This window comes from Rhinatrema bivittatum, chromosome 12, assembly GCF_901001135.1.
Source record: "Rhinatrema bivittatum chromosome 12, aRhiBiv1.1, whole genome shotgun sequence".
NCBI classification, from domain to species: Eukaryota; Metazoa; Chordata; class Amphibia; order Gymnophiona; family Rhinatrematidae; genus Rhinatrema; species Rhinatrema bivittatum.
In genome coordinates, this window is record NC_042626.1 from 10,358,616 (window position 1) to 10,385,049 (window position 26,434).

Sequence of the window (26,434 nt, forward strand, 5' to 3'; positions counted from 1 at the left end):
GAGTCATCTGATAATCCATAACTATGGTACTATTAGGTAACATCCTGACCTGAGGCCAAGTCATGGTGAGGGAGGCGGAGTCATCTGATAATCCATAACTATGGTACTATTAGGTAACATCCTGACCTGAGGCCAAGTCATGGTGAGGGAGGCGGAGTCATCTGATAATCCATAACTATGGTACTATTAGGTAACATCCTGACCTGAGGCCAAGTCATGGTGAGGGAGGCGGAGTCATCTGATAATCCATAACTATGGTACTATTAGGTAACAAGTCATGGTGAGGGAGGCGGAGTCATCTGATAATCCATAACTATGGTACTATTAGGTAACAAGTCATGATGAGGGAGGCGGAGTCATCTGATAATCCATAACTATGGTACTATTAGGTAACAAGTCATGATGAGGGAGGCGGAGTCATCTGATAATCCATAACTATGGTACTATTAGGTAACATCCTGACCTGAGGCCAAGTCATGATGAGGGAGGCGGAGTCATCTGATAATCCATAACTATGGTACTATTAGGTAACATCCTGACCTGAGGCCAAGTCATGATGAGGGAGGCGGAGTCATCTGATAATCCATAACTATGGTACTATTAGGTAACATCCTGACCTGAGGCCAAGTCATGGTGAGGGAGGCGGAGTCATCTGATAATCCATAACTATGGTACTATTAGGTAACATCCTGACCTGAGGCCAAGTCATGATGAGGGAGGCGGAAGTCATCTGATAATCCATAACTATGGTACTATTAGGTAACATCCTGACCTGAGGCCAAGTCATGATGAGGGAGGCGGAGTCATCTGATAATCCATAACTATGGTACTATTAGGTAACAAGTCATGGTGAGGGAGGCGGAGTCATCTGATAATCCATAACTATGGTACTATTAGGTAACAAGTCATGGTGAGGGAGGCGGAGTCATCTGATAATCCATAACTATGGTACTATTAGGTAACAAGTCATGGTGAGGGAGGCGGAGTCATCTGATAATCCATAACTATGGTACTATTAGGTAACAAGTCATGGTGAGGGAGGCGGAGTCATCTACTTTTTCAGCTCCTGCTTAGGACTTTCTCGTGAATGGCATGGGCTTTCAAGGTAGAGAAGGAGGAGATCTGGCTAAAACCAAGAAGTGAAGGTGAGTGACAGGGTTACAGAACAGCAAGGGGGGGGGGGGGGAAGAGCGAGAGGGATAAAGAGAAGAGTGCAGACTGTAGAATTTAAAGAAATTGAAAAAAGAGGGCGGGGCTAGGAAATTCCAAAAGATACTAAAAGTTGTAGCTGTGCTGTTTATAAGTTTTATTGTGAATGGTGGTTAGTTTTCACTGTTGCTAAAGTGGAACTGTATGGAATGTGCAGAAGAGAGACCACTGAGGAGCCAAAATCAAAGAAACTGAAAATCTAGAGGGTAACTAACACTTTTTATTTTTTTTAAATACAGAGAAACTTCAAAACATTCATATTACAAATACAATCATTGCATCGGTACAAAAGACTGGAAAATTACTTGAGAAGTGTAGTGGCTATGGGGAAAAATCTTACAAAATGCACAAGTTCCTGTAAAACTGCCAGCAGACGGTAACAGAAAGAGACTCGTTGGGTGTCTTCCAAGGAAGAATGAAGAAGCGCGTACTACAGGGAATTACCAGGCTTTGAATGCTAAATTCTGGGGGGGGGGTGGGTGGATCGCGCAGTAACCAGTACGCATCGGGGTCTCTTCTGCCAAATCTGTTCAGCGGGACGTGTCGCAAACATTCATCACCGATAGTCACAAACACTGGTCAAACTGGAACGGCAGGCAGCCAGCCGAGGTAGCTTCTGCAAGTACCCGTTATTCTGCAGCCTTAGCCCAACTAGCGCCTACTGATGTGGCACGTCAAGCAGTACTCTTAGCAAAAGTCCACACGTCTTTTTTTTTTTGGAAACCTGAATGGGACGTTTCGATACATCTTGTGGCAGTTTACACGCATTGCTGTGAGCTATGGTCTTGGCCAGCTTTAAAGGGGGTGAGATGAGACCTGGATGAAAAACGAGATAGGGCTAGCCAATCCTTCCTTCCACCTTAGGCTTCAAGAAGGGGGGGGGGGGGGGGGAACTGGCTGTGATCAGGCCCAAATGGACCAGTCCATAGCAGATCCACTCCGAGTTCCCATTCTTGACGGGCATTGTTCATCTCCCGGGGTCTGACCTTGGGTTAGGCTTGCATAAACCAGCCAAGATCGGTCGTGTTTGCCAGATTCTTATCATCCGCACTCGTTCCGATTCCTAGGCCAGTTCTCCATGTCCCTGCTTTACTCAGGATGAGGGATTATATCAGCTCCTGCACATTCCTGGCAAATATTTCCAGAGCAGCCACCGCTATTCTGAAATGTAGAAAGCATATTTGCTTTTGGACACAGCAGCTGAGCTGGGTTATGCTCTGCAACTTGAATGACGCTATACCAGACTGGGGAGAGGGGGAGGGTTCCTGGTAAGCTCTATGCGTTTCCAGCCATTGCCCTTGACGGGCGCTGAATTTCAATCGCCTTCTCAAATTTACTGCATGTAAAAAACGCCTGCAAAATAAAATCCTTTTTTTCCCCAAGTCCTTGACTCCTACTGCTACTATTTATCAATTTTATAGTGGTACAGGATGTGCGGAGCCCTGTACAGGCTGCTGCCTTCTTTGCTCTTTGGAAATAGGAGTTTTGGTCTGAAGCGACTCAAAACCTACAGTCGCCTCCTGGATCTCGGTGCCAGCTTTGCACAGAGAGGCACCAAGTCCCCAGGCACTAACACACTTTCTGCCCCTACACGTATTGAGGGCAAACATTAAGGACTGGGCTAAAAAAAAAAATTGTTGCAGATAAAGCCGAGTGGATTTTTAGGGCGTGCATTTCTACCCCTCTGCAAACAAGAATTGTGTAACTCTAACATGACTCATTTTCTTGCTTAATTTTGAAACGACACAGGTTTTGACTACAAGCCTAGGTTTGGGGTTAGATAAAAAAAAAAAAAAGAAAGAAAAACGTGCACACAATTGCGTAAGTGGAAAGGTGGAAACAGCACGGCAGGGACTTTTGCGCAGTTCTTCACTTTCACCCAGGGACGGTAACTTTAAAAACAGCCGCGTGGGCGCACGCGAGCACGCGTATGCCAGCTCGCACCGAAGGACGCGGCCATTTTATAACATACGCGTGTATATTCGGACATAGTATAAAATAGGCTTAACACGCGCACACGTGGGCACAGTTTTATACGTCTGCACGCATGTGTGCGCAAATGCCGCCCCCTACTGCATAAGCGGGGGGATTTTATAAGGGACGCCATTACCACTTTTCCCAGTTCGTTCCCAGTTAAGGGACAGGACTTCCAAACCCCCCTAAGTTGTTAGCCTCCCTTGCCCCCTGTTCGCCATCAGTGGCACTATTAAAGCTGCACGGCAGGGGACTCTGGTGCACGCTTGTGCGAGTATTTACTGCGCACGTTTCACGTTAGAGTCCTGGAATGCCCACGCCCCACCCCTTTTTTTTGGGCTCTCTCACTTGTGCGTGCACCCGGAGATACGCATGCACACAGGCGCCTTTTAAAATCCGCGCCGGCCGAACCTACTCGCCTAGCTCCTGGCTTTGGCGCACGCTGGGCTTTTAAAATTCACCTATTGGGGCGTCCATGGCAATGGTCTTGGCTTGGTTTTGCAAAGGTGATGCGGAAGAGGAGAAACATTTAGGGGCCAAGATGACCAGATCCCCTCGCCCATCTGTTATCTGTTTTAAACAAGGGGTGCACGCTGAACATTTATTTTGTTTCATTATTTTATTTTTTAACTTATTTTAATTTTGTTTGGTTTTTTTTTTCAACTTAAAATGCAACAACAAAACAGACAACAAAAAAGCCTGAAAATAAAAACAAAGTCAAAATTTCAGGTCTGCCTCACTCCCTCCTCTTTGGCCGCCCGTGAAGCCCCCTGGACTGCCCCAGACTCTCCTACCACTTGCTCCATCTGGGAGTCCAAGGGGCTCCGTTTCAAAACGGCGCTGGAGGGCCCCCAGGCTGGCGCCATTTTGTTGTGCAGGAGTTGCCTCGGTAGGGAGATGCAGATCTACCTCCATATAACAAAATGGCGCCAGCCTGGGGGCCCTCCAGCGCCGTTTTGAAACAGGGACCCGGCAGGGCAGGAGGGACTGGAGATTGCTCCTGTCCCTTGGACTCAGGGATGGATGAGATAAGTGGTTGGGGCAGGGGGAGAAGTCCTGCTCCATTTGATAATGAAACAAACACAATCAAAATTTCATTTGTTTTTTTTTTTGATTCATTTTCGAAACAACATGGGAAGTTTTGTTTCAACCCAAAGCGCATCCCCCTCCAAGTGTCTACAAATAAACATATACGGATTACTTCCATTTCTTCGGTGTCATTCACTCAGAATCTCACACTGGACGTTATAAACTGACTGCATGCTGAACATAAATCTCTCTCTTTCTACGCTGTTCTTCTTGGCTACATCTGCTGGCAGCCACTCCCCGGAGGGTAGGTGGACTCTCACAGCATCCATCCATCCACATGCGTTTCTGCTTAATCTCGGACATAGCTGCTGAATAGCAGAGTTATACCTGTCAGGGGGTGACGGATTATTCCGAGCACAGAAATGCAAAAGCTGGAGAGAATATCCAGTCCCGCTCCTTGAGCGCGCCATTCATCTCCTCAACTGCAAACTTTAGACCCTGAGCAAACCTGGAGAGGAGACTACTGACTGCCTGTATCTGTAGCATGCACTTTCTGCACTGACAGCTCTATAAAAAAATATTACATCTTAAGAAGGTGCCATTTGCCATAGCTTGGAAGGCTGATGGTTTAAGAGCTTGCTTCCAGATGGATCCGACTGCAGTGAGTGCTTCTTAGATTTAAGACACCAATTTAGTGAAACGCGCATTATCTTTGAGAAAGAAAGTGTTAGTAAAAGATTGCACGAGTAGCCCCTCAAGGAAAAGAAGAAAACTTCTGAGAACTGGCAAGGCGGCTGCATGGCCTGTGCCAGAACTGGATGGCTGGGCCGTAGGATCTTTTGCTGCCGTCATGGTTCTAGGTTTTCGAGAATTCTTCTGAACACTGGGGGGGGGGGGGGGGATGTTTTTTGTTTGTTTTTTTTAATTTACCACAATCTTCACTTACTAGAGCGCTAGCCCTTGACTAGAAATGTGGAGCAGGTCACATGCCAAATGATGTCATTGCCTTATCGCCACCTTCGCATTTTCTCACCGATAAGGGAGGGACCATAGGTCCAATGGTTGATCTGAAATCAGAGTGCAGGAGCTGTTTTTATTAATATTCTGAGCTGTGTCCGTTTCTTACCAAATTTAGTGCAAACGGTTTGGAAAGCTCATGTTCTGTACACCCAGAGCCGCGCTTTACCACCAGACCATGCCTGGAGCGTGCACTGTGGTCGGCGGGCATGCGATCCTTTTATGTCCAATTCAGACACGGGGGGGGGAGCAGAGCACGAAAAAGAAGAAAGCGTTAAAGATTTCCAAATCCGTCTTCTAATTCAAGCCTCTTTGGAGGGGGAGGGGGACAAGGAGTTCTTTGCTTAACTCGTTGATGATTGGTTGATTGGGTTCTGGGGGACCTGCGCAGGAGGCATTACCGGTAGGGATGTGCATTTGTTTGAAAGGGAGTGGGAAGTTTTAACAAAATCTCCCGTTTCAAATCCATTCGTTTTTAAAATGAAAAGCAAAAGAGAAACTAACGTTTTGTTCATTTTCTTGTGTTTTGTTTTAAAAACATTCACTGCTGACAGAAAAGAAAACTCCATGTGGTCCTCCTCTTCCATCCTTTACCACAATGTTCTTCATTGGACAGGAGCGGGGCCCTTAGAAATCGCAGCAGCAGAGCGAGGCCAGGCCCAGACGCAGGCTGGCACCAGAAATGAGCAATGGCGGCAGGCTGCCGGTGCATTTCTAGGCAGGAGATTGCGCCGGCCCCATGAAGAAAAAGAACAAGATATATATGGGGGGGACGACAGTCAGAGAGGAGGCCTGGGAGGGGATTTTCTTCTGACAAGACCTGATAGCTTTTCATTAGTTTGGTTTCAGTCTGTTTGCCATTATGAGGTCTTCTCTTGCATTGTGCCTTACATGCATTTTTAGGCTTGTAATCCTGTCACCCGTCCCAAACCTCGGAGGGGGCAAGAAAATAAATAATTTTAAATAAACATAATGAAAACAAAACAAACAAAATAAAAGTGAGAGTGTGCGTGAGCAAGGTGTGTGTGCATGTACATATGTACATATGCAAGGTGTGTGTGCATGTTATATGTGAAGCCTGTTGCTAACTTACTGTTTCACTGTAAACCGAGGTGATGTATAACTATACGTACCACGGTATAAAAGAACCTATAAATAAATAAATAAATAAAATGTATAAGTGTGAGTCTGCTTGTGCGTGAGGGAGCGCGGCTGAGGGGAGAATGTGAGGAGTAAGAGCGCGCGCGTGAGGGAGCGCGGCTGAGGGAGAATGTGAGGAGTAAGAGCGCGCGCGCGAGGGAGCGCGGCTGAGGGGAGAATGTGAGGAGTAAGAGCGCGCGCGTGAGGGAGCGCGGCTGAGGGGAGAATGTGAGGAGTAAGAGCGCGCGCGTGAGGGAGCGCGGCTGAGGGGAGAATGTGAGGAGTAAGAGCGCGCGCGTGAGGGAGCGCGGCTGAGGGGAGAATGTGAGGAGTAAGAGCGCGCGCGTGAGGGAGCGCGGCTGAGGGGAGAATGTGAGGAGTAAGAGCGCGCGCGTGAGGGAGCGCGGCTGAGGGGAGAATGTGAGGAGTAAGAGCGCGCGCGCGTGAGGAAACCATCTCCTCCCCTCCTCAATTAATCCATGAAAATCACATGGTGGCTTAATATCAAAAGTTTGCAGGTCTGTTCAGAAGGGGTGGATGTAATATCGCATTTTAACTGGGGCCTGTAACATCTCTCTTTTCCTGTACAAGAGCAGACTATACCTGAACATATATGAATCCTTTAGCTAGGTAGGTACAGATGAGAAACCCTGGCTTGCCCTAACTGTGCTCTTTGTAAAAGCTGGAATGGCATTTAGACATATTCCCTCACTTTGTCCCCTTTCCCATAAGCTACTCCACTATTTTTTCCTTTCTGTGGGGCCAGATGTACTAAGCATTTTTCCCATCAGGACGTCAGGACCCAGGCCGAATATGCATAGGGACCAGTGGTGCCGCAGGCATTTCAATACTCACAGTACCTTCCCAGCAGCTGCAAAGTCGTTGCCATAAATCACATGCGGGGATATTAAAAATGAAATTCCTCCCCTCCCCTCCCCCAATGCTTTGTCTATCAGCTCTGCTCTACCCCCACCCATTTTATTCACAGATGGGCAAAGCAAGTTTTCAACTGAAGATTTAACCCAGGCTGCTGCATTTTTACCTGTGTAAAACAGTTTGACAATTATCCTCCCTGTCAATAAGGTTTTATTATAGGACCCCGCTGCTAAATCCCATCACCTGCACCAGTGCTATTTTCATGCCTATCCCTCTGTCTGTCTGTTTGTGTGGGAACTGGTCTTGGGCATAGAATCTGATGGTTTTGATAACAGGGCTGAAGTTTCATTTAGATGAGAGAAGCCTGCTCAGTGAGGAGGACTATTGGCTTCCCTCTAACTTGCGACCCGTGCAACGTCAGCAGGCAACGCGCACACACAGCAAGACATCAGACTTAACAGAGCAGAAGGTCGAGGTACAGCAGGTTAGAAAGTCAACAGTTTGTTCAATAGACTTAACTGGTGAAATATTTGAACCTTAAAGCTTCCATGGGAGTTATCTGTACTGTTCAACTTGATTAACAATATTACTGCAGTTACACTTCTTACCCTATCTCTTGAGTCAAGTGGGATACCTGTAAGGTGGCAATAAAAAAGTAATTTTAGTTGGAGAATAGAGAAGTAAAATGTTCAGTTCGATTTGTCATAAGTCTAAGCACCCCCCCTGTTGCTGTAGATGTCAGATGGTCATGCTAAAGCCTTTGCATGCTGTTATAATGCAGGTAAAGTTTCTTAAATCTCCAGCTTCAAGCTTCATCTGACCACCATCACTACTCCAGTAACATGCCACAACTGGGTCTCCATGCCCCTGCTGGATGGCGAGTGAGGCAGGAGAGCAGGAGCGCGAGAGAGACCAGAATTACTGGAGACTGAATCAAGAGAAAACCAGTAAGTTGGGAGACGGAGAAAAAGCGTTTGAGATTTATGACAAGCTGTGACTTTTTCAAATTTCTGCTGCAGTGTGAACATGTAATTATTCAAGCTCTGTGACCGATTCATAACCCAAGTCACAACACTGGCTAAGAAATTCTGATACACTAAAAACAAGGCCGAGATAACAAAAGCAGAGATCCCTGGCTTCCAATGGATGCTGTGGTCAAAGCTCAAACAGGAGCATTCTAGAAGGTTTCAAGGCTTATGAGGCAGGTAGATAAGTGGATCACTAAAAGAACCCCATGTGACATCTCAGTTATGTGTTCCTGCGCTAGTTACTGGGCAGACTGCATGGGCCAATTTGGTCTTTTTCTGCAGTCAAATATGTCCATACATCAATTAATCTCCAAGCCGAGTTATTTCTTATGCTCCCAAAAAAAGTATTACAACTTTCAAAGAGAAAAGAATGAAAATAAACTTAAAACAAATGACTTTTTCTTCAATCAAAATTTGGATTCTTCTGAGCCTGCTCTCCAAAAAAAAAAAATCAATACAAAAACAATGAATGCTAATTGAATATTCTACTCAAAATTAACACGGTCTGGAATAATGATGTATTACCTACTTTTCGACCTTGGAAGGAATCCATGCAAAATACTGCACAGATGGCATTGTTAAGGAAAAGGAATATTCAACATCCTAGGCGTTTGGTCTCACAGAAGGGTTATTTTCGATTGTGGGAAAAAGTAGGGGAAATAGTATAAGTGGACTTTTGGTCTTTCCAATTTTATAGTGAGATAAAGGGCTTGCCTGTTAGGTGAGCCAAGGTGCGACTGTGGTGTGAATGTGCTGATTGTGAGGGTGGCGGGAATGCTATAGTTTAGGCTTAATATTGTTTAAATAGGGAGCATTATCAACAAGTCTGTTGTAATGGTTTTGCAGTGGCATTTTGTCTATGCGTTGTTTCCACGATTTACATGTCATGTTTTATGCAAAAGACGAATTGTATATTTTTCTTCTTGATGACCCAATTAAACAGATTATAAAAAATAAATAAATAACACAGTCTGCAGCTAGTACAATAACGAACACATAAGTTGGAGCAATAGTAGGACTTGTAGCTTGTCAACCAAACGTAGATATTCCTCCCGTGTTCAGAGTTCATGTACAGTTCATCAGGTGAACTACAGGTATTAATGCCTAGAAAGTCTGTGTAATACCCATCTTCACAGACAGCAGACAAACTATTATATATCAGATGTGTTCTTGGGGGTTCCCATTTCTTCTTGTGACAACCCTTGGCAAGAACTCCGTAAGTGAAGTGAGGATTAACGCCATCGCAAAGACGATTAAGACAAAACCAACCACTTGAATGAGGGTTTTTGTTTGTTTGGGGGTTTTTTGTTTTTTTTTGGTTATCATCCCTTAATCCGTGCCCCTGTTCCACCACAAAGAAAAGAATTTAGCATTAGGTGGTTTTTTGACTTGCTGCCAGTCATAGGATTCTTTTTTTTTAAACAGTAGAATAAATGCAAAAAAAAAAAAAAAAAGTGTTATAGTCTTGCATGTTTGTGGATGATGCGCAGTTCATGGTGTTGGAGGTGGTTTAGGAGATGGGCAGGATCCTTGACTGTCAAAGCTTGCTGCTCGTCCCTGCCACTGTGATTTAAAAAGAAAAGAAATAAGATAGTACAGTATTAGAAACGTTGTCAGGACATTCACACATTTTCCACGAACAGAGATTACGGATGAGGACGGTGAGGATCCACCAGGCAGCAGATTAAGACCAACCTCAACCCCTACCTATTTCCTTCCCTTGCCATGAAGAACCCTTGAATGTAGTCTGAAATATGGTTTACCTGAGTGTAAGAAGGATTTGGGAAATAAATTCAGAAGTAATATAGTTACTTCTGCAAGGCCTGCAGCAGCAGTGAGAAAAATATCCTCTTGGAATTGAAAGAAAATCATTTCCAAGGCAATTAAGAGCAAGGTGGCAAGCAACCCAATCCTTACGGACTTCCTTGCCCGGCCCTGGCTACCATGCATCCTAGGGACCTGCACTTGCATGGCCCATTAAGATGTACAATTTACATAAGACCATAAGAAATGCCATGCTGGGTCAGAACAAGGCTCACGAGCCCAGCCTCCTGTCTCCAACCATGGTCGGTCTGGGTTGCAAATACCTGGAAGATCCCATAAAGTAGCTCTAATTGCTCTTACTCTCTTCCCAGAGATTGCAATCGTTTGCTTTGGCCTTGAATATGTCCGGTGTGCAGGTAGATTTATATTTCGTGTTTTCATTAGTTGCTGCTATTCCATCCTGGTTTTTGTTTTTTTTTTAATTTATGTGGCTGAAACTGTATATGGGCCTCTAGTCATCTGCCACAAACAGCACCAGAGCAACCAACTGTCCTGCCAACCAGTTCTAGGGTCTGAAAACGGAGGTCTAATCATGTTTTTAGCAATGGGTGACTGTTTGCCAGCATAAAAACATTTGCTGCTCATAAACGTCCTTGTAATGGGAAAGGCATCAGTGATGGTAGGGATGTGGATAGCAAACCTTCAACCCTTTCAGTATATTAGAGATGAAACATTTGAATTTTTTATTTTTTTTTTTGCATGCTCATGATTTTTCTCTTCAATTAGGGCATTGGGGATAGTAATTGTGCATCATAGGAGTGATTTAGTGGCCTCACACTAATAAGTGCAAATTTTATCCTGTCTAAAAGAAATAGTATGTCTATTACAGATGACTGGAACATAGATTAGGACACTGGTTGTAGAAAACACTACTTTGTACCAGGAACGAGCAAGAAGGTAAATGACTTAAATTTAATTAACTCAAATTTGATCTTCTGAAAAACCTGAGTGGGAACTTCACTGGTAGCATCTTATTAGATCCTTGCAGTAAATATTTCTAGGTACTTGGATTTACTTTTATACCCTAAGCCAGAAGATACTATAAAGGGAGCCACACTAAACTGTGCATCTAATATAAATATTCATACTGTAGTCTGAACAGATAAAGTTGAACCACTCCATAATTTAAAGCAACAAGTGAGCAAGGAAACATGACTAAAACAGGGATTCTGATTGTGGAGGTGGTCGATAGATCCCATAGGGAAAAGGCTTAGTTGTTTTTATTTGCAGAACAGCTGAGGAAAAGATAGGGGGCTTTGGCAGGTCTTTCCCATTTCTTTCATCAGCCATCCAAAGTTCATAACGGCAGAAGGATGGCTGGGAAATATCACATTACAAAAGCTGTCAGTGCTGATATTACTTCTGCCACTGTCCAGACAGATCTCCTGATCCATATAGCGGGAAAGATATCTGCAGGTCAGTTCCCTTAGGGACAGATGGAACTAAGAGAGGAGGGGGCAAGACTGAGAAACATCTGGGACTAGGAGGACCACATCGATGAAATGATTATTGAAGCATCAAAGATGGAAAACTCATGCAAAGAGGAAGGTGAAACTGGACCATAAGACAACAGCTGGACCCAGATTACCACAAACACTGGACTACACTCAAGACTTCAATTTTGCTCAAGCTGAAGAATCAAGTATGCAGCCCTGGAAATTGAGGAGGAGAAACCATCAAACCCTAATGCTGCAGGTTCAGCAACCATTGCACCTAGGAAGTGACAGGTAAGTCGAATCTGAGGAGGACAGAGGCATCCACCTGCCAACCAGATATGTTGTCCCAGGAGGTATGCTGCCTGCCGGGTGCCAAGATCCGAGACATCAGGAAGAGATTGCAGAGAATCATCAAGCCCACAGGCTCCTATCCGATGCTTCTCATGCACATTAATGATACTGAGCAGTATCGTTAATGCCACAAACAGTGATGCAAATAGGTGCAGGGTAAAGGCCCTAGCAGGGAGGGTTGTATTTTGGAGGAGATGAGAGCATTTCAGCTTTCTTGACCAGAAGATGATATTCTAAGGACTGCTGAGCAAGTAGGGGTGTGTAGATGAAATATTTTTATTTAGCTTTGCTTTTCATTTTTCTTCTATGTTTTCATTTTTTTTCTCGTTTGTTCCATTTAGTTTCATTTACTCAAAATGAAACAAATAAGCAGCAAATAAATGGCCCTGGAAAACAAAGCTAAAGGAAAGCAGTCCCCTCCTCCACCCACCAAACCTTCACCTAAAATGGCTTATTTGGCAGAGATGCGTGAGAGATGGGTCTCAGTCGTGGAACACTTTGCCTGATGTTTTGAGAACCACCACTGTTCCTTGACACTTAAAAGCAGTTACATTTGTTTTTTTTAATTTACGGCTGCTTTTAGAACTAGAGATGGTGAAGCTGAACGTCCATGAGATATTTACAACCAGGTTCCTCTGTCAGGTTGTAGCTGAGAGTAATTTTTTTAAATTATTTTTTTGTATTTATTTATAGTTGATAGTTTTTGGGTTTTTTTTTATCATGTGTGTAATTTTATGAATATGGGATTGTGACCAGCCTTGATTTTTGCAGGATATAAATGATTTTAAATAAATAAATAAATTGCCAGGTTTGCAGGTCTTCAGAGGGTAAGAGTGAGACCTCAGTCATCCTTCCCCGCTGCTCTGGCTTTCGAAAAATGGTCGTCTGTCAATCTGAGATTGGTGCCATTATAATGCATGGCAGATTCTGGTGTCTACTGCCTAGATTGGGCTGATTTAATATTTTTTGACTGCTCATTAGAATAATGTGCTGCTCGCATGCTGGTATGAACTACTCTCTCTCTTACACATTATACAATGCTGAAATGCATTTAACAAAGAAACGCATTTGCACTGCTCCTTGGCTGCTTTAAGTTGCCTCTTCCTTCAGATCCACACAAAAGCTGTTGTTACAGTGTAAGATGCAAACCACAAAGACAACAGATGAGCTCTCAATCAATCTGCCAATTGGGTATTTCCTTCTCTACGGAATATTCTTGTTATAAATTCATTTTATCTCTTCAAGAATACAAAAATCTTCCTTGGTGCTGGCTGATATCCCTGAAAGGAATGACACTTGAGTCTGAATAACTTACTTTGAATTATGTAATACAATTCAAAGCAAATTATTTGTATTCTATAATTCTCATTATACCTAATCCCATCTCTTTTTGAATTGTATTTTATAACTTGCTATTCCTAATCTCATTCTTTGTAAGCTATCCCATAACAGCCACCAAATTGTATTATTACTTGCTCTGCCTACTCCCAGTTATTATATGGTTTACTCTAACCTGCTTTTGTATGATATACCGTACTCTCGTTTCTAATTTCCATCTGCACAATCTGACTTATTTCACTTTATCCCCAGCTCTGAATTTTGTACTGTAATCTTGCTGTTATTCAGTATGGATGTACATTCGTCAAAACCGATTCGGCAGTACACATATACCTCGCCGACTTTATAGTATATGGAGGAAAACGGATAGCACGCATGTATCTCGTTATTAAAAATACACCCATTCTCTCCATGTCCCACGTGTACTAGAAAGTCGGCGAGGTGCGCACATACTCGTCAAACCGAATGCAACGAATGCACATCCCTAGGGTTCAGCTCTTTCGTTTTAAGCTTGACTGTCACTCGCTTTGAACTCTTATGGTGAAAAAGCGGACCCATAAACAAACAAGGATGAACGAGAAAAGCAGGATCTCTCTCTTACTAAGACAGGTGGTGGCTTAAACAGGAAATTCATAGGCACTCCATTAGGTTAAGATTCTCCATACCTTTTATCCTTCAGTCCCATAACTTTCTGATTCCAAAAGCACCAGGTTTGTGTGTGAAACAGAAGTCTCCCCTTTACCTCCCGATAGATATAACCATCTTACAGGGTTAAGGATGGCAGAAGGAAGCCCCTCCAGCCTGGAAGGGTTTACTGCACGAAGCATCCTGCTGGCTCAAGGTCTAGCTCACAGGGGTGTGCTATCTATGGAGCCCACGGTGGAAACCTAGCTTATGACTTTGTTATATGTATTGTTGTATGGATTTTGATTTTAATGTTTTATTTTGTATGTCAGTTGTAACCCGCAATGGATATAGTTAGAATTGCGTAATATAAGATAGTTATAAATGGTGGCTCCTGTTCTTAAGCTGTGAAAGATAAAGTATATTATATTGTTCTACTAAGATGGCCAACTGGCTGTATTTTTCTTTCCAGGACAGTGGGTTTCAAGCTTGGTTTCATCCTCGTCGTGTGTTTGGACTTGAGAGCTTTGATTTCCCTATTGGTTAAAACCTAAGAAAAGCAGGAACGCCAAGTCCATGCATGTGATGAGGTAAAATCCAGGGCGGGATCAGTTGGTCTTTAAAAAAAAAAAAGGAATGCAGGTAGCCCTGTTAGAGTGAAAATCCTAATATGGTACCCACCAGCATCACCTGCCCTCCACTCTCCCTAGAAGGATTTCAGCCCTTTTTGTACTGCATTGCCTGAGCTGTCAGAAACGCTTGCATCTTAATAAAGAGATCACCTCTATCTCCAAATCTCTTTTTGTATTTCTGAGACACCCAAGCAGAGAATGGAAGCAAATAAACCCCTTAGACGTGCACGATGATATCCAGTGTCCACCCCTCCTTCCTCTGCCCCAGTATAAGATAAAAAGATTAAAAAACAAATAAACCAACCAACCTCTTTAAAGGACTTTTTCACCTCCATGAGCGGATGCCAGTGAGCTATAGGCTTCCGGGGGTATGCCAGCATCTCATTCCAGTGGTCTCTCCCCAGCCCCTCGGCGCCGTTTCCCACCCGGCAAACTCCTATGATTTCGTTGTGTCCGACTCTTACAAGACAAGGGGGAAACGCATATATCAGACAGATTTATTCAGCTGTGGTACCATCACTAAGTGTATCACCGTTCTGGTGGCGACGTGCTGAAATGCCAGGATTCCTGTGCCCCGCTGAAACCTGCTTTCTTGAAAATTACTGATTCTGTTTCCTGGCCAACTTTAAACTAGAATTACCAGCAGTACCTCAACATGCCCCTTTCATGATGCTAAAACTTTTACATTTGGTCAGTTTTCTAGATTAATTGGGCTTGTTGTTCTAATATACAATGTATTTCTTATGTGTTTACATTTTTTTTTTAAAGTTATAGAATGGTTTAGGTCCCAATAACAACCATATCTCACACCCACCCCCACCCCATATATATATATGTGTGTGTGTGTGTGTGTTAATCTCTCTCTCTTTCTCTCTCTCTCTATATATAGATATATGATATAGATATAGATAGATACACACACACACACACACATATATATATATATACTTTTTTTTTTTTTTTTACATAGGGAGACACTGCAGCAGGTTACTAAATGATTGCAACTGTATATCATGAAATTCACTGCAAAACTTTCACTCTAACAAGTTTCCAACTTCATCAGCAACACATCCTCAGAAAGTTCCATGAAAAAACCTAAAGGGCTTTTAAAAATAACCCAAACCAAAACAAATGAGTCTGTTTTGAATACCAGGGATGAGCATTCATTTTTAAACTAAATGAAAAATCTGAAAACATCTGCACTTCGTTTCATTTAAAAACGAAACATACCCTGCCTTCCCCCCATAAATATATATATTTTTGTTTTGTTTGAAAAAGTCAATGAAAAGGAAATAGAAGATATGAAATTCCACTGCCGCCTTCCCCTGTCTCCCCACCCCTCAGAATCACAATTACCCCTTTTGAAAGGTTCTCCAATAAAGGTAAGGGGAGGTGCAATCCCTAGTTATTCCTGCCCCCCTGGTTGCCGTTCAAAAATGCCATCAGCGCATTATGTTTTACGGATATAGAGCATATGGCCATTTAACAAAATGGTGCTGGCCTCAAGGCCCCTGTGCCGCTGTAACTATACTCCAGTTTAACTTTGCTTGTAATCCGCCTTGATACCATCTTGGGAAAAGGCGGAAAATGAAATGTTTACAAACAACTAAATACTGAATAGAGACAAAGAAATAGTATTAAATAAATCGGAGTCACCAAGGTGGCTTTCGTGTTCTAAGGCAGGACAAGGTGTTTCCCCATGGTTGTGCGGTTACATTGCAAAGCACGAGGCATGAGGGCAGAAAGGCAGTGGCAGAGCAGAGCAGGAAACCGTTCCCACTGCATCGTACCTTACTGCTGCCCTACTGAACCAGTTTCATTTCTCCGCCAGGAGGAAGACACTCTTCTTTAGAGCTAAGCAGGTGGATTGATCTGGTCTCTTCCCAGTGGCTTGTGCAACCCTGGCATTTCTGAAACACTAAACATAGCTCTTATGCACTGACCTCCATGCAACATTCTTACCGGGAATGTTCCTAGTTTGGCTGCTTAGGAAAATGCGCAAGCAGTTAACCGAGATCTTGGCACTTTCTTCTTCTGAAAATTAAAGAGGCTGTACACTTTGTACCCTATTTCTGCGGGCAGCAGAGCAGGAGTTAAAGCACATGGGCATCTGAAAGCACACCTCCCCCCAACCTCTCTGGAATCCTCTCTTTTTAAGCTGTTAAAAGCTTGCACATCGTGAAAACTGGCGTGTGGTTTCAGCCAACGCGAGAGGGAAATCTAGCCGGGTTATTCCGTCATTAAAACGAACAAGTACAAGTCTGGTCTACCAGGGCTACACTCGTTTCTGGTTTTCTTTCAGCTACCCACAAGGCTTAGGCAAAGGCAGGGTTTTCTTTTGTTTGTAGGCAATTAATTGACGGTATTTCTGTAAAGCAGCCGTGTCTGAGATCCTCCAAGACCAGAGTCGTACATTCCCCTCTTTAAATCCTATGGATAACTAGGCATGGCGTGTACAGCAGCAGCAGTGCCACAGCATGGACAAAGACGATAGGGAAAGAAATATTTTATGACTTTTAGGAGAAGGGGCAGGTGAGGAGGGGGTAGAGGGGCGAGTGAGAAACAAATTGAGCGAGAATGCAGTCCAGCACATCTGCAAGACTGCTCCGTTTGCATGCCAAATAACTGTTTCAAAGCTACGCCCTCCACTACCACCCCCTTCCCCTGCCTGAACCCAAGGAAATATAATTTGCATTAAATTCGCACCACCTTCCCTTTAAACGTATATTTACATATCTCATCTCAGCAGTTTTTGTTTTCCAGGCTTTTACAATTCAGGTTGCACCGGCAAAGAACGTTACCAGCTGCTAAAGAAAAGCTGTGAAGAATGCGATTTTCCTTCCTCCCCCTCACCGTCCCAGGCCTCCTCAGGCTCGAACCTACCGATCGTAATCCATAACAGAAATAAGCAGGCTGACTTGATCCATGTTCTCGGGCGGGATGTCGAAGATAATTGCTTCGTTGTACGTGGGATTCAGCGTATTCTTCTTTATCGTTGTCTTCTTCTTCTTTAGCCTGCGTCCATCACAGAGCAGAGACACCTTCACGTAAGGATCTAAAACAAAAGAGGGAGAGAGACCAAGAAGATCCATTTTATTTTCCACCGTCTCCTTGCAGGAGTTAGCGATGAAGCATCGTTCTCCACTGCCTTCCAAAAAAAAAATTGGAGCCTCTGTATGCTGTGTATTATTATTTTTTTTAAGAGTACATACAAGTGGCAACACTTGCTACCTTGCCTCAATTTAAAGTATTACTGTCAAGTTTTTTTTGTTTTTGTTTTTTTTAAATTCATCCTACTGTTACCCCCGATAATACCTCTTGAACTGGGAGCAGCCATGTCAGCAAGAGAACCACAAATGACTTTCCCCGTCATAGGATCTGCTCAATCCATGGTAGCCACCATGTCAACATGGTATCACAAACCATGCCCAACTGATCCGAGCCGATTCTAACCAGGCCTGCTCCCAAGCTTACTGGGAATCTGTTTAATGAACTTCAAGAACAATGGCCTCAGCCGTACATTTTTGATGTGGCCCAAACGTCCTTCTCCTGCTTGTTTGAGGTTCCAGTTCAATTGGACCTTATCTCGGCAAGGGATTACATAATCCTACCCTTGGTTCTCCCTCCTCACCTTCCTCCATCTATAATTCAACCAGCGCTAGGATGGTGCTTAGTGGGGGAAGGGGAGAGCCACAGATCACGGCATCCTTTGCTGTCCAGTATGTCTGAACCCCGAATCCCTGCTGTGCGTGTTGCTATTGTGTAATGGCTGGGAGTCTCTCCTTATGGGGGGAAGGGGGGAGAAGTTTCTATGAAGGCTGCCCACACAGAGCATCCATAGTTAGCTTCATAAGCAGATGCCAGGCCTAGAACCAGCACAGCAGTGCTCCTCCCACCCTTCCAGACTGGGGTCGCCAACTGGCTCCAGATTTTCAGGACAGGCGGATCCGTTCCTGGTTTTACCCCACTGCATGAATGGGATTGTGGTCTTGCTTTTCTTAGGGAATGCAATTGAGAAATCTAGAAATACAAATCCCCACATGCGATGGAATAAAACCAGGACCGGATCAACCTGTCCTGAAAAATAAAAATAAAATGGAACCAGTTGGCATCCCTATTCAAGATGCATGGATTTTCCCAATTAAAAAAAAAAAAGAGGGAGCAACTTCATGCATGCTCTGGAGGAATCAAACCAGAACTGGGCCACCCGTTAGTCACCCTGCAGGCCGTTCATGCACATTTTGGTGACAATTTCCTTGGCACATGTTCTGTAAACGCCTCATGAGTTACAACTTGGGAAATGGGCGTTAGGGTTAATGAGACGGATTTCCAGTTGCCACAGGCTACAGCTGGACAGAAGGACGCAAGAGGGAAGATTAAAACTCTTGCATGCAAGCTCCCTGGGCTCGCGCGGAGAACGCCGAACCTGTCTACTTACCCATGGAATGGCATGGGGGGGGGGGGGGGAGAGGGGAGCAGCTTTCTGATTAGTTTCTAACCCCCTCCCCCACCACCTGCCAAAATAACCTTTCTATAAAAGGCAGGATATCAGCAACTTGACGGAAAACGTTATTAGTTGCTGCCTTTTCAGCTTGAACTTGTCAGAATGTGGAAAATCAGAGCAGTCTGAAGGCAGTAAATGAAATTCCAGCTGAGCACCCACGTACACGAATAGGTATCCACACAGACGTATGTATAACATCCGATGCACCACAGACAACAACCTCTAAACATCTCCCAAATAATCAACGTTTTCTTGGTGTTTTGGGATGACACGCCACTGGGTGCAGGAGTAACCTAAGTCCTCCAGACCCTGAATTTCATTCATTTTCATTGCGTGGCTCCCCCCACCTGAGCGTGATCCCCAATGAACACCAGGCTAGGCCAGAGACCCAAGGCACGTGGCACCCAGCTCTTCTGGTATCTGAACAAAACTATTCTATGCTGCTTAGCACAAATTAAAAATGGAAGCATAAGGAAGAACTCCAAAGTTGATAAGCGAGTAGAGCAGAGCTGGTCCCATATGTATGTATATATCTGTTAGTGGGTAACGGAGAGATGCATCATGATTTTAGCTCTGGACAGCACAGCAGCAGCAGCCAGTGCAGAAGCATTTTGCAATGATCTAGAACAGAGCTTTCCAAGCTGTGTGTCGCGACACGTTAGTGTGCAGGTGTGTGTCGCACGAACGTGGCACATTAAAAGCCCGGTCCACATAGCCGCTCTCCTCCAGCGTCATGTGCATGCGACGGCACGTGACGCCGTGCCATCAACTCAAGACGCGAGTTTGGGCTTTTTTTCTAGGAATTCGCTTTTTTTTTTTCTCCAGTTCGCGGGTTGCTTATTATTGGGCGATTTTTGCTGTCGATTGCAGGTTTTTTTGGGCTTGTGGGTGGGACTTGAGCCCAGCTGTCCCTGTCATTGGCTGCTGCTGCCAATGAGGCCTGGCCACGAGGAGCTCGTGGGCAAACAGGTACTGACTGCAAGCAACAGTGTCTGGTGATCCTGGAAGGTGTCGTGCACCACGGCAGGCTTGAACCCTGATGGGAGTGAAGCAGTTAACTGGGAACAGTCAAAAAGAAGAGGTACATGAGTGTGGGGGCCAGACATGTGCTGGGGGTGGGGTGGGGGAGAGAGATGAGTGTGTGGGGGACAGACAGACATTGTTAATAACATTAATCTTGGAATATTATATATTTTTAATATAAATGAAAGGTTGTGTCGTGAAACATTTTATTTATGTATATATTTAAGGAAACATAAATTGTCAAAATACGTTTCGTTCGTTTAACCTTTAACCTCTGGTTTGCTAATAGACTGAATTACCGTGTCGTGAAATTATGTTTGTCTAGAACGTGTGTCACCAACGTGAAAAGTTTGGAAAGCTCTGATCTAAGACCTCATTAGCATAATATTGAGTGCGGACTGGAGGCTGAAAGGGCAAACTCGGAGAAAACTATGACCTCGAACAAAGGTCAAGATGTAGAAACACAAGCAAAACGCCCAGCCTAGACACAACTGGTACACTGGCACCGCCAACCTTCCTATCGAGGATGGCCCCTGATGGTGATAAAAATCTGAGTCCAGGATATTCCCATCCCTAACTGCAGCGGTGGATTAATAATTTTTGTTATTTCCACAAATTGAATCACAGAGAGCAAAATGAAACGGAGTCATTTTGCTAAGCTTAAATACAAAATTGGATTGAAGTCAAATTAATATGTAGTTATGATCAGTGAAAAATGAGCCATAAATTTTCCCCATCCATTTGTAATTGAGCTATCACGGAGCAGTTGTCATGGAAAATTATTATAGATGTTGCCAAAATAAAACTATTCATGCACTGCAAGCCAAGTCTAGATTGAAGAAAAAAAAAAAAAAACCTGAAATATCACAAGAGACTGTCTGGTTTATCAACTCAAAGGATGATTGAGCCTCACTGGGAGACTCTGCAGTGATAACTCAAGGGGGGTCAGGCCTGAACAACTGGAAAGATCATCAGGCCGATGCAATGTTGGGCGTGTAAAAACATGCGTCCAACCTGGCCACACGCTTTCTCAATGCATGCACATCCACATAAGAGCATAGGAAGATGCCACACTGGGTCAGACCAAGGGTCCATCAAGCCCAGCATCCTGTTTCCAACAGTGGCCAATCCAGGCCATAAGAACCTGGCAAGTACCCAAAAACTAAGTCTATTCCATGTAACCATTGCTAATGGCAGTGGCTATTCTCTAAGTGAACTTAATAGCAGGTAATGGACTTCTCCTCCAAGAACTTATCCAATCCTTTTTTAAACACAGCTATACTAACTGCACTAACCACATCCTCTGGCAACAAATTCCAGAGTTTAATTGTGCGTTGAGTAAAAAAGAACTTTCTCCGATTAGTTTTAAATGTGCCCCATGCTAACTTCATGGAGTGCCCCCTAGTCCTTCTATTATCCGAAAGAGTAAATAACCGATTCACATCTACCCGTTCTAGACCTCTCATGATTTTAAACATCTCTATCATATCCCCCCTTAGCCGTCTCTTCTCCAAGCTGAAAAGTCCTAACCTCTTCAGCCTTTCCTCATAGGGGAGCTGTTCCATTCCCCTTATCATTTTGGTCGCCCTTCTCTGTACCTTCTCCATCGCAACTATATCGCACCTCTCCTGGGCGTGCGATGCAATATGTTAATAAGCTGCCACGCTAATAAGGACATGCTAGGTAAAACTTGTGCGTCCCTAGTGCTCAAGCATCGGTCGTCCAACAGCTGACCTGGCCAGAGCTCCCTCCCCAACCTCAGCAGGGCTGTTCCCGATTGGTCCTTTTCACTGACATTGTCAGTGAAAGGACCAATCACCTTTTAGGACAGCATTCTGAAAGGGGATTGGTCTTTTCACTGACATGTGACCGTGAATGGACCAATCAGCACTGTGATAAAGTGAATACATGAATTTTAAAGTGTCGGCACCTTCCCTCTGCAAGTGACTGGAGCCACCAAGGGCCGCCCAAGCCCGCTACCCTGGGCCGGCCGGAGGGTAGCGCTCACCTCTCCGTTTGAGGAGCAGGGCAGCCACTGCTGTCCGCCGCTCCACGCCCAGAAATGATTTTTCCCATGACTTTTTATTTTTGCGTGATGCTGCTTTCTGTGGTTCCTCCTACTTAGGTATCACGATGATACTAACAGGAGGAACCACAGAAAGCAGGATTTTTGTTTTAGTGGTTGAGCTCTTGAGCGCGGCACATCTTAACGCCAGCTCCCGGACTGGCGTAAAACTTGCCGCGTTTCAATGGCGGCATGGGAATTTTCTGAAATGCAGGATCATAGCTAACAGCCGCAACTACATGCAGTTTACATGGGATGAGCGTTAGTAGCTACGGGCATCTTGGACACGCTAACCCATCCACAACCCCCCCAGAAGAAAAGAGAAACAAGACCAAGAATTGTATCTGCCACAAGTTTGAGACCAGCCTTAAGCTTAACAGAATCGAGTGCCCTCCTGCAATGACAATCTGTCCAATGATTGGGGATGTGGGAACAGCCTCTCTCGGGAACAAGTCTTTAAAACAAATCCGCTGAGGGAAGATTTTCTTTATTTCTGAGGTGATGGTGGATGAAGTGACTTGCCCAGGGTCACAAGGAGCCACAGCGGGATTTGAACCCTGGTTTCCCTGGGTCGTAGCCCCCTGCTCCAACCACTACAACAGGGCCTTCTATCTGCCATGAATATTCATAAGTTAGATTTGCTTTCCGAGCCACGTTTAGTTTTCATTGATTTTGGTTAATCTTGAAAACCAGACCCGGGCCAAGGTGCCAAGGACAGAGTTTCAAAACTCTTGCTTATGGGAGCAGAAGATGAAACTCCACCTAGAGCAGGGGTGGGCAAGTCCGGTCCTCGAGGGCTGCAAACCAGTCAGGATACTCCTAATGAATATGCATGAAATAGATTTGCATACAACTGAGGCAATGTGTATGCAGGTCTCTCTCATGCATATTCATTAAGGATAATCCTGAAAACCCGACTGGTTTGCAGCCCTCGAGGACCGGAATTGCCCACCCCTGACCTAGAGCCTCTCTCTCTCTGGACAGGGGCCGTGCTTCGTATTTTATCTCTCCCTCAAGACTCCTGAAAAGGCAATCTGGAACCAGCAGTGCTCAAACAGGTCCTCAGGCCCCTCCTAGCCAGTCAGGCAAGACCGGATATCCCTCATGAATATGCATGCAAGGCCTCCAAATAAATGCAAATGTATCTCATGCATACTCATGAGGGATTGCCTGAAAACTTGACTGGCTGGGGGAAAGGGGACCCCGAGGACCAGTTTGAGCACGACTGCTTGAGGGAACCATGGCAGGGTCAGCGAAGGAGCAGAAGTGACGCGTTGTTGCAGGAACTGCATCCTGCTCCTATGCCCATGAGAGGGGGCAGCTCCAGGCCTTGTCCTCTGAATGCAGGACGGGACGTGGGAGTAAAATGAGGAATTGTTACCTGCGTGTGGAATTCCCTCCGGCAAGATGCTCCCGCACGAAGGACCAGACAGCGGTAAAGCAAAGCAAGAGAGAGACAAAGAGGAGAGGGGTCTCCACCTACCTGAATAACCGGTGATGTCCATTGCTTTGAGATTCCTGCACTTAATTACCGTTAAGGTAAGACGACCGGCCGTTGGAAGGTAACAGAGAGAAAACATAATCTCCCCCAGGTCCACACTTTCCTGAAATAAAAAGAATTAGCATTAGAAATCAAACTATGGAAAGACAAATATCCTTCCACACATGTGTGCACGAGGTTTGCCCCGGGGCAATAATGCATCAGTGAGCAGCTGAGCTCCCTTCAGCAGCCAAGTTAGTTAAGGGCAAGGATTTCTGAATATAGAAATAAAACTAAGTTGGATAATTGCACCAGCCCGTACACAAACAGATTTTGCTAAGTTTTATCCTGAAACTCTCGCACAGCTGACCAGCTAATATGCTCCCAGCAGTACTTTTGATATAAATCTTTGTCCTGATAAGAGACACCAGAATGGAGGGAGGTTTTATTTTCCATTATGCATTTAGGATGTTTTGCCCCAAGAATTGACTCTGTTATCCCACCACAAATATATGTATATATAGATTTATTTTAATTAGCGTTTATTTTAAAACCTGCTCTGTAAGAAGAAAACACCGCCATCGAAAATCCCTGCCCTGATTATAAATGCTCTTTCTTCTCTGTGGGGTTGGATACTTTAGCCCATTTCCATGGGGACATTACTTTTGATATTTTTAATTTTCCTTGCTTCTTCCTTGACATTTCACTTATGAATTCATCAGAGCTCGCTCTCGCTCTCCACATCCCTGAGCAGATTAAAAAAAATACGAAAAGCACAGAACTGGATGAGAGAGCGTGCGAACAGGAAAGGTCTTACCATGCCGATATGCAGGGGGATGAGTCCATCCAGCTCTTACCGAGAGTTCAATCAGGCCCATTTGTGGCAAATTTTCTAAATATTATTTACCTGCTAAGGCATAGCTGAGGGCGTCTTACCTGCTCAGGTGTGACAGAATAAGCTGGAATGGCTGAAACGGCTATGCAATGGGAGTGGTACAATATTCTCTGAGTGTGGAGACGACACAAAATCCAATCCCAACAGCCTTAAGACTTTAACGAGCTTTGTGCTGCACTGCAAGATCCATGGGGCGTGAGGTCCACATTGCTCATGGCTAATTCAGTCTTTTGCCGCCTGAATGGGAAATGTGGTAATTTAACCAAGACCTGCCGGAAACAAGATGGCCCATAGTGTTGCCACAGCTCAGTCCCAGGTAGTGAGAAAGGGCTTGCCCAAAGCCTGAATACCGAGCTCTTGGCTTCCCCCTTGCTGCAGAAAAAACAGGCCAGTCTGGCTTAAAAACACCAAATGATCACTTAATAGGGATGCAGTGCAGAAAATGTCTCCTCTGCCACACGCAGAGCGATATTCAGCAAGTGAAGATCACATTAAGGCAGGAGCCACAGGTGTAGCCTGGAAGTCCCCAGAAGCCTCTGCTAGGGAGTCCTGAAACTCCCAGAATCCTCTGCAAGTTTCTGAGCTGCTGCAAGAATATCCTAAATTCAGCAAGAAGTGAAAAGGCCCACAAATAGGATGAAAAGGCCTGTAACCTTGAGCACAAAATTAAATGACAGCATGAGGGCCTCTATCAGAAAGGAGTAAGTGCAACGTGTCTTAGATTCTCTTGGGTCAGAGATAATGAAACACATACCAAAGTATAAAAGCATTTACCAGGAATCTAGCTCAGCCTTCCTTAGCCTGGGGGGGGAAAAAAACCACATTTATGACATAATATAAAAACCACAAGTAAACTTTTAGGTGGCATCATACAGTATACATAGAAATAATCGATAATTAGAATACAGCCAATCATAATTAGGTGTGAATGTGAGGCCAGATGGGTCAGATCAAGGTCCAGTTAGCCCAGCATTCTATCTGACAGTGGCCAACATGGATCACAAGCAACTGGCAGATCCCATAAAGGGATAACAATGGCTTTCTTTAGTCTTCCTGCCTAATAATGTTTTTTTGGACTCTTCCTCCAGGAGCTTGTCCAAGCCTCTTTTAAAACGCCACCGTGCTCGTCGCCTTCACCACGTCCTCTGGCAACGGATTCCACAGCTTGACTGTGCGCTGAGTGACAAAGTACTTTCCTGTGATCTGTTTTAAATCTGCTGGTTGTTAGTTTCTTGGATTGCCCCCCTTGTTTTAGTATTATCTGAAAGGGTAAATCACCGTCCTTCATTCCGGCCCGCTCATGATTTTATAAACTTACATCCCGTCCCCTCTCAGCCCTCTCTTTTCCACGCTGACAAACCCTCGCCTGCGTAGCCTCTCGTCACGGGAGACATGTTCATTCCCCTTGTTGTTTTTATCGCCCTCCTCTGCACGTCTTCCAGTTCCGCTACACCTTTCTTGAGATGGGGGCGGCCAGAACTGCACACAGCACTCAAGGTGCAGTCACACCATGACGCGATTCAAAGGCAATGTGATATTTTCCGGTTTATTCCCCCCCTTCCTTTCCAGATCATTCCTAGCATTCTGTTTGCTGTTTTTGACCGCCACAGCACAATGAGCCGAGGATGTCAGCGTATTGTCCTCAAGGACTCCAAGGTCCTTTTCCTGGCAGGCGACTCCCAGCTTGGTGTTACCTGCCGCCGGGACTGTATTTCCCCCACGTGCATCACCTTGCACTCGTCCACAGTGCATTTCATCTGCCATTCGGATGCCCGGTCTCCCAGCCTCGTGAGGTCAGACGAGTAAACCTTGGCTGGAATGAAGTGAGCCCAGTTCTTGCCCCAGGGCGGGTCATTCAGGAAATTAAAATATCCAAACCATGCTTCACATGGCTTAAAACCCAAACAGCAAGCGTGGCTGCAGGCTGCCTAGAAAAAGAGATCTATCATTAGATCGATGTACAGAAAGAGAAGCGTGTGAAAAATGTTC

At 44.7% G+C, this 26,434-nt stretch overlaps 1 protein-coding gene and 1 long non-coding RNA gene across 5 annotated transcripts in view; one reads left to right on the plus strand and one right to left on the minus strand.

The window, feature by feature from the left end:
* Positions 1–1,409: 1,409 nt before the first annotated feature.
* SYT6 (synaptotagmin 6) overlaps positions 1,410–26,434 on the minus strand; it is a 123,723-nt gene continuing 98,698 nt past the window's right edge. For 3 of the 4 annotated variants that reach the window (XM_029572857.1, XM_029572859.1, XM_029572858.1), the window contains exons 4-7: positions 23,554–23,674; positions 17,362–17,533; positions 14,787–14,937; positions 4,240–9,836 (exon numbers count right to left, since the gene is read on the minus strand). In XM_029572857.1, coding sequence (XP_029428717.1) covers positions 9,765–9,836; positions 14,787–14,937; positions 17,362–17,533; positions 23,554–23,674 — 516 coding nt within the window. In that variant the 3' untranslated portion in view covers positions 4,240–9,764. Of the gene's footprint in view, positions 9,837–14,786; positions 14,938–17,361; positions 17,534–23,553; positions 23,675–26,434 lie in introns of all 4 variants that reach the window. The other variant, XM_029572855.1, reaches the window with a different exon arrangement.
* On the plus strand, positions 11,752–17,339 carry LOC115073911. The gene is made up of 3 exons (XR_003852150.1): positions 11,752–11,824; positions 14,319–14,436; positions 17,242–17,339. It is a non-coding gene; the product is annotated as an uncharacterized LOC115073911 (long non-coding RNA).